General features: G+C 42.9%; 1 protein-coding gene across 2 annotated transcripts; it reads left to right on the forward strand.

Moving 5' to 3' along the window:
* The first annotated feature begins 126 nt into the window (after positions 1-126).
* RAB5B (RAB5B, member RAS oncogene family) lies at positions 127-16375 on the forward strand. Of its 2 annotated transcripts, XM_054579868.1 has the most exons (6): positions 127-224; positions 10967-11228; positions 12255-12406; positions 12662-12784; positions 13345-13438; positions 13770-16374. In XM_054579868.1, the coding sequence occupies exons 2-6, from the start codon at positions 11066-11068 to the stop codon at positions 13883-13885; spliced, it is 648 nt and encodes a 215-aa protein (XP_054435843.1). In that variant the 5' UTR covers positions 127-224; positions 10967-11065; the 3' UTR covers positions 13886-16374. The 2 variants fall into 2 exon arrangements, with proteins under 2 accessions (XP_054435843.1, XP_054435844.1); XM_054579869.1 differs by lacking the exon at positions 127-224 and having other exon boundaries at positions 10989-11228; positions 13770-16375.
* Positions 16376-17854: the final 1479 nt, after the last annotated feature.

Consider the following 17854-nt stretch of genomic DNA (forward strand, 5'->3'; position numbering starts at 1 on the left):
ACAAGGCCGAAAAAGGCCCGCCTTTCTCTAAAGGATTGGCGGAGCTGTGCACACAGAGCCCACCCTCAATGGTAGGCGTAATTGTGCCATTGGCCAGGGTCCCCGCCCCAACAGGGCGAGGAGGAGGAGGAGGAGGAGGAGGAGGGGCAGGAGGGTTTGGTTGAGCTGCGGCTGTTTGTCTGTTCGACACAGGCTTGGGCCCGACGGGGGAGACGGAGCCCCAGGTACCGAGCTGATGGAGCCCAGAGGGCAGGGGCGGAGGCGCCCGGGAGTGGAGAGCAGCATGGCCTGAGAGCGCAGGCGGGCCTGGGCCCCAGCTATGGGGTTAGAGAGGCCCATTAGAAAGGGGAGAAGGGGGCCGGTCCCTGGCAGGCCTAATGGGGGCGCTGAGGAGGGGGGCCAAGCGGGCTGGGAACCCGAAGTTGGTGAGGCCGGGCTCTGCCGGCGACAGGGCTGCGGGCCGGCGCGCGAGGCCCAGGTCTTGTGCGAGGGAAGGGGCAGGCCTCATTGAGCAGCGCTGAGAGGGAGGAGCTGGGGGAAAGGGCTGGGGAAGCGGATGAGGTAAGCCCATTTGCCGGGAGGTGAGGAGGGGTCAGCCCAGACGCCTGGGTCCCAAGGATAACCGAGGCTGGTGCTCTGGAGATGTCAATTGGTAGGGTCCCAGAAGAGTTCTTAGTTGGGTAAGAGGCATTCTGTTTCAGGGAAAGTGATTGTTATAAAAATAACTAGGGTGCCCCAGAGTTGAGCCGAGAGGATTTGAGTTGAGTGAGGCAAATGAAGAAAGCCTTCCTAATCTAGAAGGCTAAGGTGATTGGGTAAATGGAAACAGGGCTTGGTATCAGTTATAGGAGCTTCTGGGAATGCTCAAGGGTAGGCTGGAGCCTGTGGGACTTGGGAGGCCCCTCTCTTTTGTTCCCATTAAGTGTTGAGATGTGGTAACTTGAAGTTTTTGGTACTCCCAGGGTAGCCAATGAAAACAAACCTAATTTTTTTTCCCCCTGTGGCTGTTGGCTGTTCCAAACTCAACCCCTACACGTTCCCTTGGATTCATCTGGAGGGTGCAGTCTGGTTCTTCTTACCAGCCTCAGCTGGTTTAGGGTGCAGTCCTGTGCAAGAGCTAAGGAGTTGGATTTGGGGGGGTTTGTTTTCCCACTTAGTAATGTGGTCTGTAGTGGATACCATATCTCTCACCTAGAAGAGGGGAATCAGTCATCTCATCTGCCCTGGAAAGGTACTTAGGGATACTCCAGCAACCAAGAGATCTTCCAACCATGGCTGGTGAAACTTTGTAGGACTTAGACTGGGTATTTCCCAGACAGGTAATAATTAAGTGGAACCAAGCCTGGAAATGTGAAGCGATATCACTGAGGAAAGGGATTTGGGGAAGAGAAATTACATTCCACAAAGTTAGCATCACCAGTTTTGTTTACTTCTTCAGTAAACAATAAGGCACTTGGGGAAAGGGGTGGATAGGGAGAAGGAAGATGGATTTCTAAGGCACAGGAGTCTCCTCCTTACATATATTTTTAATGGTTTTCTGATCTGAGTCTGCCATAGATTGGAGCCTATTGGATTTTCCCTTATTATACTTCTTTCTTTTCCCTTTTATACCAATGTATTTTATAGCTACATTTCTCCTTAATGTCAAAAGTAATATATACATATTTTTAAATATGCTTTACAGAAGAGTAAAAACTGTAAATCCTCCCACACATACATCACTCATGATATTTCATCCAGAAAGGTCAGATATAAGGGACAGCAGGTCAGACTAATCTTGCTTTTTGCTTTGGGGGATGTGCCACCAAAGGCAATTCTGTTTTTATTGTTCCCACCAAACTCTGTTCTCAATCTCTTCATAGTTCCTTCTGGAATGATACTCTGTTATTTATTGTGCTTCTTTCACAGTTCATTTTGTCTTGCTTCTATCAGTTTCAGACAAGCAGAGAGCTGTACTCTGGGTTATCCCTCACCTTCTGAACACACACCCCAGCCATACACTGTGTATCCTAGAAAATGCTCAAGTAGATGGCAAAAACTTTTTTCTTTTTATGGGCAGGAAAAAAACATTAAGGAGAATCATTTTGTTTGGGGGGAACTTCTGGCATCTCTGCTAACATGAGAAATTTGAGACCTCTTCTGGTTCATGATCTCTGTGGGTTTAAGTTATATGACTGTCCCTTTATTATCCCAAAAGAAGATGATGGTCTCCAAAGGGTCCCTTGTATTTGTTTTTCTATGAGAAGCTCCAGAGTTTCTGGATGTGAAATTGGTTGTCCTTTAAACCTCAGTATAGCTGGGGCATTTCCTACTACCTCCTTATTGAATTTGTCCTTACTGGTTTTAGAAGCCTTCTAATATGCCCAGCCTTTGTACAGAAATCTCAGTTGTTGTCCCCTTAGGAGCTTTTATTTTCTCTCCTGCAAAGCCAGTCCTAGAGAAAATTGTAGGGGGTGGGGAGGTGTGTGTGTGTGTGTGAGAGAATTCTCTCTAAACTTTGCCTTTTTTTTTTTTTTTTTTTTTTGACATCCTGGTGATATCCTGTCCCTTCTTTTTTATTTTTTTTTTAATCTTTTCTACGTTCCCCTTAATCAAAGCCTGCCTTTAAGAAATGATCTGGAATTGCTTCATATTAAGTTGTAAATAACAAAGTCACTTAAAGTATTAGTTTTTCCAAGGGTTTTTGTTTCATAAGAAGGAGCTAAGAAGTGGAATTATCAATATAGAATTTCAAACAAAAACCTTGAGTTACAAAAATTTACTTGGAGAAGAGAGCTTTCCCATTGCCCTTGATGTCATACATTGTATCTTCTAACTAACTTTGCCCAGGAGCAAGGATTGCTCCTCTTTAGTTAGCTTATTTGTGTACATGGATAAGAATTTGACTTCGGAGGAGGCAGAGGGTAGGTGAAGCAAGTGCGTCTGTCCTATTCCTGAGGCATTTCTGCGCATAAACAAAGTGTAAGACAATGAACTTGAGGAAATGAACCAGCCCTCTAGGAGAAAGGATACCTTAAAGCCCTACACAGTACACTCCCACTTCCCAAAAATGTTTTAGGAAAGATTTAGTCATTGACTGAACAACAACTAAACTGAGTAAGAGCCACCCAGGTGAGCAAAGTCTGGCAGATTTGTCAGCCAGGTTGCAGCTTCTGTTTAGGGACCGTGGGTACCTTTTCAGCGTGTCCTCAAGCTCTGTAGTGGTATGATTTTTTAATTTGTGTGTCTCTAATTCAAGAATTAATAGAGATAATGGCCCAAAGTTTACTGAACATTAACATCAACTGTAAATTCAGAGAACTTTGTTTTTACCCACAGTTGCTTCAGTGTCCAGGTGGGAGGCCCACACATTGGGTATGATTAGGCCATTTGAGACACAGTAACGGGCGACAGGAAAAGCAGTTAGCCCATATGAGTTGCAACAATACCTTGTGGGCTAGGTCCCAGGGGGGCCCTCCATCCAAGGGAGATCACAAAGAGGCCAAGGAGAGAACTGGTTCTCTGAGGCTGCCTTAAAACATTCCTCAATGGAACTGAGTAAAATGCTAATCAAATGGCACAGATGGGGAAGGGTGGATGGAGGGAAGAAGCAGGATTGCCTTGGCCTTAATTCAGGGAGCATTCAGTGAACACTTACTAGGGATCAGGTATTGTACTCCGCTCTGGTGATTGAAGATGACAAGAAATAGTCACACTTTCTGAGAAGCTCCTAATTTAAAATTCATATTGTGTAATAGATGCTGTGATAGCAATACAGTCTTAATGCTGTGGGACCCCAGAGGAAGCAATAATGATACTGCTGGAGTGAGAGGGTAATTAAGCAATTTCTTAGGGAAGGTGACATTTGAGGTTGGCCTTAAAAGATACATTAGGAATTTGTAGGCAGAAAAGGTATGGAAGGGCATACCAATCTTTCCTAGGTCAATAATAGGGAGTTTGCACTACCCTGCTGATAAGAGATAAGTATGCTTTCTGCCTCTTAAGAAAAAAGAAGAGAGAGAGAGTGGGGGAAGTGAAAGGACTCTCATTTAAGCCAGTGACTCATTGGTTAACATTGGGTCAACACAATGAAAGAGCTGAGCCAAACAGTAGAACTCTCAGTTCAAGGTTTTGGTAATTTAGGATCTAAAAGTTTGTGAATTGAAGGTATTTACTGGCTTCTGCCCTCCTTACTGCTCAATAAACCCAATTAATCCCAAGGCCCATTGAATCCTGCAAAAGTTACCACTTCTTTCCCTGTTGCCTTCCATTAAATTGCTTCTTTCAACTGTCCTGGCAGAAGTTGGTCAAAACCTTCTAGAAAGGCATAATAATAAGTGAATCCTTTTGTAGAAGGATATGGGACTGGATCCCAGTTCCCAGGGAAGGCCTATGTCTTCCTAACTTTGTAATGTTACTGTGCCTGGGTTTTGGGTTTGGTCCCTGGTTGGGGCATCTACAAGAGGTAACTGATTAATGCTTATCTCTTGCATGGATGTTTCTCCCACTCTTTTTGTCCTTCCTTTCCCCTCTCTAAAATAAGTAAATTAATTTAAAAACAAAAACTTGCTCCTTCATCCTCCTCCCCACTCCCCAGTGGGCTGATACCATAGTCAAGCCTCAATCCTCCCTAGGAAATGGGCTTTTGATAAGTCATTCCTGTGGAGCTGCACTTCTTTTTCTTTTTTTCTTTTTTAATCCTCACCTGAGGATATGTTTACTGATGAGAGAGAGACATACATACATACATACATACATACATACATACGTTGGCTGCCTTCTGTACATGTCCAGCTGGTGATTGAACCCACACCCTAGGTGTGTGCCCTACCAGGGATCAAACCTTTTGGTGCATGAAAGGATGCTCCAACTAACTGAACCACCCGCCCAGGGCAAGGAGCTGCACTTCTAAGGGAAGTTAAATTTGGTTTCTTCTCTTTTGAGCTGAAAGGGTTGAAAGAAAGAAAAACCTCTTTATCCTCCCTTTCTTTTTTTTTTCCTAAAGAATTTTCTTTATTTACTTTTAGAGAGAGGGAAAGGCAGGGAGAAAGAGAGGGAGAGAAATATCGATGTGCGAGAGAAACATGGATCACCTCTCACACACTTCTAACTGGGGACCTAGCCTACAATCCAGGCATGTGCCCTGACTGGGAATTGAACTGGCAACCTCTTGGTTCGCAGATGAGTCCTCAATCCAGTGAGCCACACCAGCCAGGGCAACTCCCTTTTCTTTTTTGCCTCAGGATTGGAAGTAATAATCATCACACTACTTGAGTGGTTGGCTGTGGTTTATTCTCATCTTTGAATGGATCATTTGCCCACTGTCAATTCTTAGTATAAAATATCACCTCCAGAACAGTGGAGAAGTCAGCTGAATCTAACATGTATTATTTCTGTACCCCTGATTTCTTGAAAGTCTAATTACTGAATTAAAAAAAATGATACCTACCCTGGCTGTTGTGGCTCAGTGGATTTAGTGCTGATCTGCAAACTAAAGGGTCATCGGTTCAGTTCCCAGTCAGGGTACATGCCTGGGTTGAGGGCTGGGTCCCTAATAGGGGGCGTGTGAGAGGAAACCACATATTGATATTTCTCTCCCTCTCTCTTCTCTCCCTCCTTTTCCCTCTCTGGAAATAAATAAATAAAATCTTAAAAAAAAACCCCACTATACCCTTATAAATAATGTTGGGATTAAAGATAAAGGTACAGTGATGGGCAGCCCATCAATTCCTGTGAACAGAGAAGGTAGGGCATATTGAGGGTGACACATTGGGGTGGGAGGTAATTTTGTTTTTTTTAAATTTTAGAGAGGAAGGGAGAGAAAGAGCAACATCAATTTGTTATTCCACTTATTTATGCATTCATTGGTTCTTTTTTTTTTAGATTTTTAAAAATGTATTTATTTTTAGAGGGAAAGGGAGTGAGATATATATATAGATATAGATATATCTATCTATCTATCTATCTATCTATCTATATATATATCAGTGTGTGGTTGCCTCTTGCATGCCCCCACTGGGGACCTGGCCCACAACCCAGGCATGTGCCCTGACTGGGAATCACACCTGTGAGCTTTTGGTTTGCAGTCTGGCACTCAATGCACTGAATCACACCAGCCAGGGCCATTCGTTGATTCTTATATGTGCCCTGATATGGGGTAGAAGCCACAACCTTGGCATATCAGAGCAATGCTCTAACCAGCTGAACTACCTGGCCGGAGTGGGAGGTAGCCTTTTATAACCCAGTAGTTAACCAATCTCTGATAGCCCGAGGTTGCTTAGCCGCAAGAAATTTTGCTGATTGAGTGTCTGGCCTCTGGTTTGTCTGTGACTGTTACCTATCTTCACACTTCCCCAACTCCCTACTATTTTCCCAGTCCACTCTAATTCTTATGTTTTCATTTTCTATAGTAGTAACATTAAGGCTTAGTGTTCCGCCCTTTAAATATTTTATGTATTTATTTATTTATTTTTAGAGAAAGGGAGGGAGAGAATCATCAACGTGTGGTTGCCTCTCGAGCACCCCCAGCTGGGGACCTGGCCCACAACCCAGGCATGTGCCCTGACTGGGAATCGAACCAGTGACCCTTTGGTTCGCAGGCCAGCACTCAATCCACTGAGCAACACCAGCCAGGCCAAGTGTTACACCTTTCAGATCATATGTTTGAAGTAGATAAAAAGGTAAAGGAATAAGTTGAAGAATCTAGTGACTTTTCTTAATGTTTTTTCTTAAAAAAAATATTACTTTTAAAGAGAGAAACATTGATTTGTTGCTGTACCTACTTATGCATTAATTGGTTGATTCCTATGTATGGCCTGGCCAAGGATCAGACCTGCAACATTGGCTTATCAGGATGATGCTCTAACCAACTGAGCTACTAGGCCAGTGCTCGTGTTGTTTAAGAGTATAGTGTATATTATGTCACTCACTAAATGAAGCTTGATCAGTTTATCATCTGCAGTTATTTCTTCTTTTTCTTCTTTTTTGTTTTATATAGTTATTTTTCTATTATGTCATGTTTTCAGGGTTTTTTTATTTTTTATTTTATTGATTTTTTTAAGAGAGGAAGAGATAAAGATCAATTTATTATTCCACCTAAAGTGTAGAGTTTTATGATATCCCATCCTCTTTGCCTGTGAAACAATATATATGAACCACACAAATGTTTTTAAAAATAATTCATCCTCATAGATGCTATGTTTTAAAAAATAATTCATCCTGACAGATGCTGAGAAACCCTAAGAGAAACAAATTTCCTAAATGTACCCAGACCTTTGGAATTGAAATCAAATTATACTCTTTGCCACTGCCTCTCCCCCCGCCCCCCGCTCCCCTCCCCCATTTAGCCTATAGATAAGGAGTCTGGAACACAGAAAGGCAAAAGTGAGTGAGTAGCCTAAGATCACAGTGAGGTAACTGGGAAAGCAGGGAATAAAAATCAGGCTTGCTTGATGACAAAGCCCTTACACTACACAGGACTGCCTCTAATTTTGCTTCCTGTTTGCATAAGTACTCCATAACTTTAGTAGCAGGTGTGGAGAATCCTCTCACCCCTGGAAAGCTATACTCAGCCCTCATCTTAATTTCACCTAGGAGTGAAATTAAGTATGGCCTATAGGCTGGCCAGAGACTAGACTTCTTCCCATACCCTGCTAACCCATCTTTCAATTTCAGGCATCTAAAGCAGTGTTTTTAAAACTTTTTGATCACAAGTAACATTATTTAAAAAAAAAAACATTTTACATCATAATTCAGTGTATATACATATACAAGTGACATTTTTACAACATTATTCTTATACTATTTGCGATATACTTGATTTTTTTTTTTAATATACTGATCATGACCCATCAAGTGATATCAAGGTCGCTACTGGCTTATAGCCACAGTTTGAGAAACACTACTCTAAAAAGGTTTGAGGGTGAAAACAGCTAAAGAACTGTTTAATATTTGTTAAGAAGCCAATTAATACTGATCTTGCAGTACTGGTTCCCAGAATTTTGGATTTCATGGACCAATAAATTTAAATTCATATTTGGGGGTTTTATTTTTCCAAGTAATTATATTTAGGAAGTTTACTACTGTCACCATTATTTTTTTTAAACATTAAAAAAAAACCAAACACTTGTTTAGAAAACTATTTTTTAAAATGTTTCTTATTTAAAAAAAAAAAAGAAGAATTAAGTAGCCCTGGCTGGTGTGGCTCAGTGGATTGAGTGCTGGCCTGCTAACCAAGAGGTCACCACCGGTTTGGTTCCCAGTCTAGGGCACATGCCTGAGTTGCTGGCCAGCTTCCCAGTAGGGGGCGCACAGGAGGCAACTACACATTGATGTTTCCCTCTTTCTCCCTTCCCCTCTCTAAAAATAAATAAATTAAATTTTAAAAAAAAGTAGAATGAAAAAAATGAATTTTTTTTTTCCTGGCAAAGCAAACCTTTATTGTGTCCCTGAGGCTGGGGCTCTTCCCTCCAGGTCCTGCTCAATCCAGAGAGTTGGGTTGGGAAGGAAAATCTGAATTCTTCACATGCCGCTTTCCTCAGTCCCACTCTCCTCAGAGGTAACTGTTAACAGATAGGTGTGTATCTTTCAATAACTTTTTCTGTGTAGGATTTTCTTTTTTACAGAAATAGGATCCAACATGTGTTTTAGCTTATAACTTTTTTTTTAATATTTTACTTTTTTTAGAGAGAGGGGAAGGGAGGGAGAAAGAGAGGGAGAGAAATGTTGCTGTGTGAGAGAAACATCCATCGGTTGCACACCCCCAACCAGACCTGGCCAGGGACCTGGCCTGCAGTTTAGGCATGTGCCCAGATTGGGAATCAAACCGGCAACCTTTCAGTTCTCAGGCTGGCACTCAGCCCCCAGAGACACACCAGCCAGGGCTTGTCTACAACTCTTTTTTTTTTTCAACTTCACAATAGGTCTGAGAGGTTTTTCCATGAGAGAGAGAGAGCATTGATTCTAAGAAACAAAATCTTGTAATAAAGAACACTCTAAGTTGAATAAATTTAGCTTTACAAAAAACTTGCTATATCATCTTTATTTTTATCATTTCATTATAGACCAGTGAAAACCTCATCACAAAATGGCACATGTGGATCTGGATTTGTAGGACTTACTGGCCAAGGGTACTGTAGAATGCCCAGTAGGATCAGAGTAACTTGTTCCATTCTTCTGTCTTACTCTAGTATACTTTGGGACTTTTCTGAGTTCTCACTTCTATGCCAACTTCCTCTTTACACGTTTTTTCCCCCATCTCTTTTATATCATGGCTGCTTTTTAGGAATATATTGACAACTAATACTGAATTATACATTAAATTGATCTTTTCTGTGAATTAGGGCCACTCAGTAGCAATACCTATCTTGTTTATTAGCATTATGCTAAATAAGTTTTCACTTAATCTTCATAACCACTCTATGAAGTACGTATTTTTTCCACTTTATAAAAGTGAAAGTTAAGGCTTGGGCAGAAAAATGTTCTCGATGTCATACTAATGATTAGTAGCTTAATAGCCATTTGCGCACTTTGGGTCAAACACTTCAAGCTCTTTATATACATATATTATCTCATTTAATCCTCACAACAACCTTATGAAGTAGTTCCTTATAAAGCTATTATCCATTTTACAGATGAGAAAAGGAATATATAAATTAAATTTGGTAACTGGCTCAAAGTTGCACAGTTAGTAAGCAGACTTGTAAAATACACCCAGTGAATTGGACTCCATAGCCTTTGTGCCTCTGTACTGCCTCCTGTATGATTTTTTCTGTCAACTATCTTTACTGTCTCTTCTGCCTTTACTAGGATTGCAAAAATTTTCTACCCTGATTTGGCTCCAAAACAACTTGCTGTAATGACAAAATAATGTTTCCCAACATATGCCAGAGCATTATGGTTGTGGAGTCGCTAGAGTCAACCTTGGAGAAGGGAAAAAATTAATTTGAACAAGCAAAGTACAACCCAAGCGATGCTTAGGATTTAGAGAGGTTTTGCATTCTTTGATCATACTAACTATTCTTTGAATGTCATGGTTCCTTTCCCCTCAGGGTCAAGATAATGAAATATCAGGTTTGGATGATTAGGCTCCCAAAGTCCCAGCTTCTCTCTTCATTCTCTTTCTCTCTCTTTGCCTCCTCTGACATCACCCCCTGGAGATTCCTGTATGTGTTTAGAAGGTACACCTTCTTTCTCTGCCTCTAATTTGGAGGGCTACAGCTGTTGGGCCAGTTTAGTATAGAGGGTAATCTAATCCCTAAGCACCAGGAAGACAGCTGCAAGTTGAGAGCAGGTCAAGCCTACTAACTCTTAGACCTGAGAGGCCGTTTCAGACGTGGAGAGGCAGCAGAAGCAAAATGAAACAGTTGATACCAAATGCAGCCTGCTGATTGTGTTTCTCTGCTCACCTTTGGCCAGAAGTGAGAATGGATAGGTTTTTCTGGCAATTGGACCTTGGTTAGATTTTTCAGAAATGTCAAGACAACTAGTCATATATGAAGGATACAGAACCAGAAGTTAACCCCTCCAATGTTAGGAGAGATGACATTCCGCACCCCTAGAATGAATCACTTATTTTAAAAGCTAGAGAGAAACTGTAGTGGGAGGAAGTAAAAGGACAGCCCCAGAAAACCAAGGAGATACTGAGGATGTAGGTGCTTGTGGGTTTCAGGCCAACTAAAAGTTCTTTGAAGATATAGTGGGAAATTAATGGAAGGAATAAAGACTTCTCAAAGTTTTCAGTCTCCCTTGGCAGTTGGAAATTATGTGGTAGGGCAAACTCTACTTCTTATGCACTTATTATTTTATTGTTCCCTACACTTAACACTGAGTGTCAGCTGCCTGTTTACACTCAGTGGTGTAATCTTTTAATGGTGGATGATTATAAGATCATAGGAGCAAAGAAATGAGGTGATTCTAGCCTTCGTCTAAAAAGCAATTGTAGCTGTAATGGCCCTGTGTTTAATTTCACCTGCTTTTTTTCTTGCAGGACTGTTGAAGCCTGGAAGTCCCCTCCCCTTCCCCTTCCCCCTTTGCCGCTTTGTGGCATCCCCTTCCCTCCATCCTTTCCCACTCTGAAAATCTAACCATGACAAGCAGAAGCACAGCCAGGCCCAATGGGCAGCCCCAGGCCAACAAAATATGCCAGTTCAAATTGGTCCTGCTGGGTGAATCTGCAGTGGGGAAGTCTAGCCTGGTATTACGTTTTGTCAAAGGACAGTTCCATGAGTACCAGGAGAGCACCATTGGAGGTAAGTATCTCAGGGAAAGAAGAGGTGTGATGCTTAGTAAGGCTTTTGAAGGGAGACCTAGGGACCTGACTGTGAACCTGGACCTCTTAGCCCCCTAGAATGGAAATCCTTTATAAAACAGAAAAAAATTGCTATGATGCCAAAAAGCAGGTATATATTCATCCTTTTGCTTTCAAGAAGGAAGTATGAAAGATTGACCTTTGTGCATTAGTAAAATCACTAATTTTTTATGTCTTCCTCCTCCTACTTTCATCTTAATCCCATTGAAGTTCAGTTGTCATCTTGAGTAGGGTTGGTTTGGGGCAGTGATTCGTAATTAAAAATGCACATCAGAATCATCTGGGGAGCATTTTAATCCTATGCATGTTTGGGCCCTATCCCAGATCTGCTGATTACTATTGGAGGTGGCAGAGGTGTAGGCATGTATATATGTGCATTCTGGTGCACATATCTGGTAAAATAGAGGCTGGAACTAAGTACAAAAGATCAAAGTCATCTGCTTTTCCCACCTTTGCTACCTTCTCCCTGCCATTACCCCCAAATAAGGGATAATTCAAAAGGATCTTTGATGAGAACTCCCATGTCACTCCTTCCCTGCTATAATCTTTTTGATTATATGAAAAAGTAACAGCCAAATAACATGGATAATGGTGGGACCTCCCATCAAGCTTTAAAATCTTACAAAGTTCTTGATGTGAGTTTTATCTGAAGCTTATTATCTCTTATTCTTATTTTTTGGTCAGAAGATAAATGAGTCTGGTATAAGTGCCAGTTCTTTCTGTCCCTTGTAGTCTATGATGTGTGCCCATTCATTAGCTAGAGAAACTTCTGGCTGGACTCCTCCAAGGGCAGTCTTAATCCTGGTTCCAGGACCTATGTAGAAACAGGAAAACACTAAACCTTTTCCTGTAACTGAATGGCCCAGGTCATGACTGGCTTTAGACTGAGAGTAGAGACATTTTGAAGGGGCGGTGGGATGTTCCCATTCATCCTCTCAAAACAACTTCTCTGTTCTCTAATCCATAGCGGCCTTCCTCACCCAGTCCGTTTGCCTAGATGACACAACAGTCAAGTTTGAAATCTGGGATACAGCAGGGCAGGAGCGATACCATAGCTTGGCTCCCATGTACTACAGAGGTGCCCAAGCTGCAATTGTGGTTTATGACATTACTAATCAGGTAAGTGAGCTGAGAAGATTATCCTTGCCATTATTTATAGGAATTAAATTAGGTGAGGGAGAGAAAACAAGTTCTCAAAATAGCAAAATTATGCTTCCAAGTACTCGGAAGATGGGTAATAAATTATCAGAGATGGGTGGTTTCAGTGAGGGAAGGCTACCTAGAACAGGTGAGTTTTGAGACTGGATTTTAAAAATGATGGGCCTGGATTAGCAGTCAGTCCAGCCACCTATTTTCTTCCTCATGTTTTCCTAGGAAACTTTCGCCCGAGCGAAGACATGGGTAAAGGAACTACAGCGACAGGCCAGTCCTAGCATTGTTATAGCTCTGGCGGGGAACAAAGCTGACCTGGCCAACAAGCGCATGGTGGACTATGAAGTAAGATGGGTCATAGAGTCCCTTTCTAATGCACTCCCTCTGTGCTTGGGACCTTTTTTGTCCAAACTTGCTCTCTCTGGAAACCTCATCTGGGGACATTCATCATTTCATTCCCCAGTTCTGCTCCATGTTAAAAACAGCAACACCATGATCTTAATGACAGCCAGGAGATTTTAGAGGAATCAGAAGAAAATTCCAGAGCAGAGGGGTGGGTAGGGGGTACCAGCTGTGGGGATACCAGTGTGAAAACAGGAAGGAGGGAGCAATTGAATTTGAGGCAAGGGACTATTCAAGGGCCAGAACCCAAGAGCCCCCAATCAACTTACCCTATCTCCCATAATTAAGATTCCTGATATGTTTGTTGCATAAAGTGGTCTAGACCTTGGGTTATTCTTGAGGGAGTTGTCACCAAAATATGGGTCCAGGGCCACCTGGCTCAGAGGTACAGTTAAGGTGAGGGAACCTAGGATATTGCCTTGCTCTGGTGCTACATGGGAGTGGAAGGACCATACTCGTTCCTAAACTACATTCTGAGCACCAGTATACCCTACCCCTTGCAGGAGGCCCAAGCGTATGCAGATGACAACAGCTTATTGTTTATGGAGACCTCAGCAAAGACAGCTATGAACGTCAACGATCTCTTCCTGGCAATAGGTAAGGTCTTCCTGTCTTTTTCCCCTTACCTCTGGGCAGGATCACTAACCCATGTCATAAGGATAAATGGAGGTGTCTCCTCTTGTGAAAACTTCGGGTATGGAAATACCGTAACTTTCCACTGCGACCTGCATCCTTTAGCTGCAGCCTGGGCACCCTCGTATTTAATGTAGTTTACAATTGGTAAAGCCGCCCCTCTTTAGAACATTTTTTCAATATCTCATTTTCTCCTTTCCCATTACTTCTCCCCCACCCAATAGTCTTTGGTGGGGAGGGGTGAGGGTGAATTAAAATCTACCATACTTTGTTCCCTTCTCTTTTTTCTCTCTAGCTAAGAAGTTGCCAAAGAGTGAACCCCAGAATCTGGGGGGTGCAGCAGGCCGAAGCCGAGGCGTGGATCTCCATGAGCAGTCCCAGCAGAACAAGAGCCAGTGTTGTAGCAACTGAGGGGGCAGCTAGCAGCAAACAAGTATGGAGCTAGCACGAGAGCTAAAAAATAATCTCCATTCCCACCCCTCAGCACACAGCCCCTACGGTAACAGCACACTGAGCCCTGGCTCCCAAGGGCTGCCTCCTGACAGCTCCGTCATGGCACTTTTTAACGCTTCAGCAACCAACACCAGGCAGCTGTTGCCGCTGACCTCCTACCCCTACTCTGGGGCTTGGGGGTCAGATCTCCCAGGACTTACCTTCCAAAACAAACTTTCTTCACTTTGTATTATAGGTGCAAGACAGTGACCTACTTATCTTTCCTCCTCCTCCCCATTTTTTCAGAGAACACTTTTTGGTCTCCTGCTCCTTCTGCTTTTGGTCAACCCTGTTCTTGATCCCCTTTTCCACCTCTCCCCAGGATGGAGAAGGTGGTGAACCCAGGAACTGAAGAAGAAGGTTTCCAATTCAGTCACATTAAAGGCCCTGGGGAGAGTAAGGCTCAGAGCAGAAGGGAGTAAGGAAATGTCCTTTTTTGGTTTTATTTGGTTGGAGTTTCTCATTTGAAAACACTGCAGTATCCATGAGTTGGCCTTGTGGAAGGTGTTTCTAGGTAAAGTAAGAATGGGAAGGCAAGCTCTCCGGCACCAGATGAGAGTTGTGTTGTTAGCTAACTGGGCAGAGGTGGAGGAGGAGGTGGAGATGCAGTATCATCTATGGCTCTTGAACTCTTCCAAGGCCTAGTTTCCCCTCAGTCTCTTAGGTAGCTTCTCCCCCATAGTGGGGGAGACACCAGACCCCAGGGTCCTCCAAAGAATCTTCACTGGTTGCCTGCATCTTTGGCTCTGCTGTGATCTAATTGGAGGAGGGACCAGTTTCTGATATCCATCCTCTGATTTATACATATGCATTTTTTTCTCTCTGGCCTTTAGATGGCCTCAGGCCCAGCCACTGTATCCCCCTGCAGTTTGCACTTTAATTGATGGTAGTTCAGCTGGGATACTTGTTTTATGGGGATTTTGATTGATTTACTTGCCCTCTCACTTTTTTAATTAAATGGAATCCAAGTTGTATATGAGGTTTTGGGAGGGACTGTAGAGAACAGTATCAGTGGCAGCTACTCAAGCCCAATCTCCACTGCTAGCTTCCTCCAGCTCTGATTCTTAACCTATATTCTTGCCAGCCTAGCTCTTGGGTATAGGTTTGCCTTTCCTAGGGAATTAACTGAAGCAACTGGAGAGCGGTCTCAGGATAGCACAGGCCATGGAAGGGGGTGAAGAGGAGTAAGGCAAGAGGGAGGAGCTTTCTCTCCTTTCCCAAGGTTCATGTTCAATTTGATTCACCTGTTACCATGTGTTTTCTACTTCCCTGTAAATAGGTATGATCTTTATTCACACTGTACAGTCTGTTCTGTCTGCCCCATGCCCCGCCCCCCCCGCCCCCCCGCGCCCCAATCAGGCCTTATTTCTTTTCCCCTTGGTTAGTATCTTCAGTTTAGTCCTTTTGTGCTTATCCCCATACTCATTCCCCATGCAACCAGTGGTTTAATTCAAATACCACTAGGGGCTAGTACCGCAGAGACCTACTGTTAGCCTCCTTATAACACCTGTTCCTGTGGACAGAGAATGACTGGCACTGAAGGTCCCCTCACAACTGTCTCACATCACCAGAAGATGTTGGTCCTTTCTAAATCTCTAGCCTCTCTCCAGATCCCTCATCAGGTATTTTAGGACGTCTTTGGGAAGCCATTAAGGCAGTAGAGAATTCTAAGCTCCTTGTTCCAGCCTAGAGTTTTGGGACAATTGGGGGGAAGTAATATGGAAAGGCCTCAGTGAGGGCTTTGGTGACCTAGGATTGGAACGTTTCTGCCGTTTTGGCTTGCAGACTTCCTTCTGTCCCAGAGCAGCTGAGAAATCCATGAGGCTGAGATTCTGAAGGACCCAGCTTAAGTTCTTCCACTTAGGCCTCAATTCCCTTCCTTTTCCAGGGGCAGCCTTATTTCCTGTGGCCCTGAAACACACATACATTTTTGCCTTCCAGCACCCCACTAAGCCCCCAAGAGCACCCAGTGCATCCTTTTAAGTGGAAGAATTAGGATAACTCTCTTAAATCTTAGAAATGAAGTTCTCTCTCTGTGCAGCTTTCCCCATGGAGCAGGAGTGAGAATGTTTCATTGCCTTGGGTCTGGGAAACCATTTATCCAGGCTTCTCCCCCGTCCCGCACCCTTTAGGATTGGCCTTAGGTTCTGGGCCTATCTGCTGCCTTCCTTCTACTTCCTACCAGCTCTCTGCTTTCTGTTGAGCTCTGTTGGGCTTGGGGATCTTTGTTTTTATTTCCCAGCTCTTCATTTTTTCCTTTTCGATCAGTTTTTTTTGGGGGGGTCTCTTTTTTTCTGAGAAAGCATTTGCCTTTTCCCCCCTTCATCCTCTTCCAACATAACAATCGTGGTAACAGAATGCGACTGCTGATTTACCGATGTATTTAATGTAAGTAAAAAAGAAAAAAAAAAAGAAAAGTGTATTGGAGTGTTGCTTTTTTCTTTTTTCTTTTTTTTTTACTTTGACTGATACTAGAAATTTGAAAGAAAGGGCACCCAATGTTTTACTGATTCAGAAACACACCCTCCCCTGCATCAGTTTTCTGTTGTTTTTTAATTCTCACGCGAGGACATTTTTTTCATTGCTTTTGTTTTTGCGGGGGGGGGGGGTTTGGTAGTGGGGTTGTGGGGAGAGAGAGAGAAACATTGATTGGTTGCCTCTGTAAGTGCCCCGGCCAGGGATCAAACCCAGAACCTCAGTATGTATTCTGACCAGGGATTGAACCTGCAGCTTTTTGGTTTATGGTATGATGCTCTAACCAACTGAGCCACACCAGCAAGGTGCCTGCATCTTGGTGCCTCTTAATTACCTCTAATCTTTCCTTGAATAGTGAAATAATGCAATTTGGAAAATAAGCCTCTTTATTACTGTTCAGTCACTCCTATTCCCAAATCACTAAAGAGCTCATCAAATCTAAACATAGGTCATTTTTTTAGGTCCTCTTAACAATGTATATATGAGGGTGGAGGACATCTATGGACCTTTGGGCAGACAGTTGATGAGATTGGAGAGGTGGAATTTGTGACTTCTTTGAAATATGCAAAAATTTATGTGCATTTCTGTAGGAAGGGGGTCCTTTGCCTTACTAGTATCTCAAAAGGGCCATGACCTAAAGAAGGTTAAAAAAAAAAAAATCACTGAACTAGTGTTTTTGACCAATTATGTGGCTTTACCCCCCACAGGAAAATTTCTCCTGGATCTATCTTGTTTCCTACTGTATGTGAAGCCCTTTAGTCTGTCATAGTCTAAGTGGACTTGGGTGGGGGGGAAATGATACATAGAAAAGATTAGGTATGGTTGCAGGAGGAGTTTTAAATTCCAAAGAATTCAAAGGAAAGAGAACTGGTGCCAAACAGACCCAGCATTCCAATCCTGTCTCTGCCAGCTCACCAGCTGTGGCCTTGATCAGTTACTTAACTGCCCTCTGTAAAATAAAGTTGAGGTTTAAAGGACTGTTGACGTGCAGCATGTATGTCACATACAAGGAAACGATAACTTTTTAGGGAGAAATATTCTCCATCCCCATGGCTTCAGGTGGTCCCTAACTGACTTCTTCGTGTCGTTGTGCTGAGCCTGTTTTTTAAAACTGGTAAGATAGGTCTTGTACCAGGCCTCTCCAATAATTTAATTGTACACAGTTGGATTGAAAATCTATTTCTAAAAACTTTACAGCCAAAATCACCTATTTGGTGTCACTTCCCCTTTCTGTATATTTCTTACTACTCTCCCATGACACTCCCATGACTCCTTGATTCCTGGTAAAATCTCAAGTTCAGGAGAGCAGAAAGGGAGGGGAAATGATCTTCCAAAATTAAAGATGAAAACCTTAAGGTAAAGTTGTTGCTCAACCTTCTGTTCCCTAGAGGGCAGTGTAGATATGTTTATCCC

This window comes from Pteronotus mesoamericanus, unplaced genomic scaffold, assembly GCF_021234165.1.
Source record: "Pteronotus mesoamericanus isolate MK-2021 breed Mesoamerican mustached bat unplaced genomic scaffold, CSHL_Meso_final contig_56, whole genome shotgun sequence".
NCBI classification, from domain to species: domain Eukaryota; kingdom Metazoa; phylum Chordata; class Mammalia; order Chiroptera; family Mormoopidae; genus Pteronotus; species Pteronotus mesoamericanus.

Excerpts from the sequence above, each read along its gene's own strand:
- RAB5B (XM_054579868.1), top strand. The coding sequence starts at position 11,066 with ATGACAAGCAGAAGCACAGCCAGGCCCAATGGGCAGCCCCAGGCCAAC. Across the intron at positions 11,229-12,254 it reads CCAGGAGAGCACCATTGGAG|CGGCCTTCCTCACCCAGTCC; the intron begins GTAAGTATCTCA and ends TCTAATCCATAG. Across the intron at positions 12,785-13,344 it reads AGCGCATGGTGGACTATGAA|GAGGCCCAAGCGTATGCAGA; the intron begins GTAAGATGGGTC and ends TACCCCTTGCAG.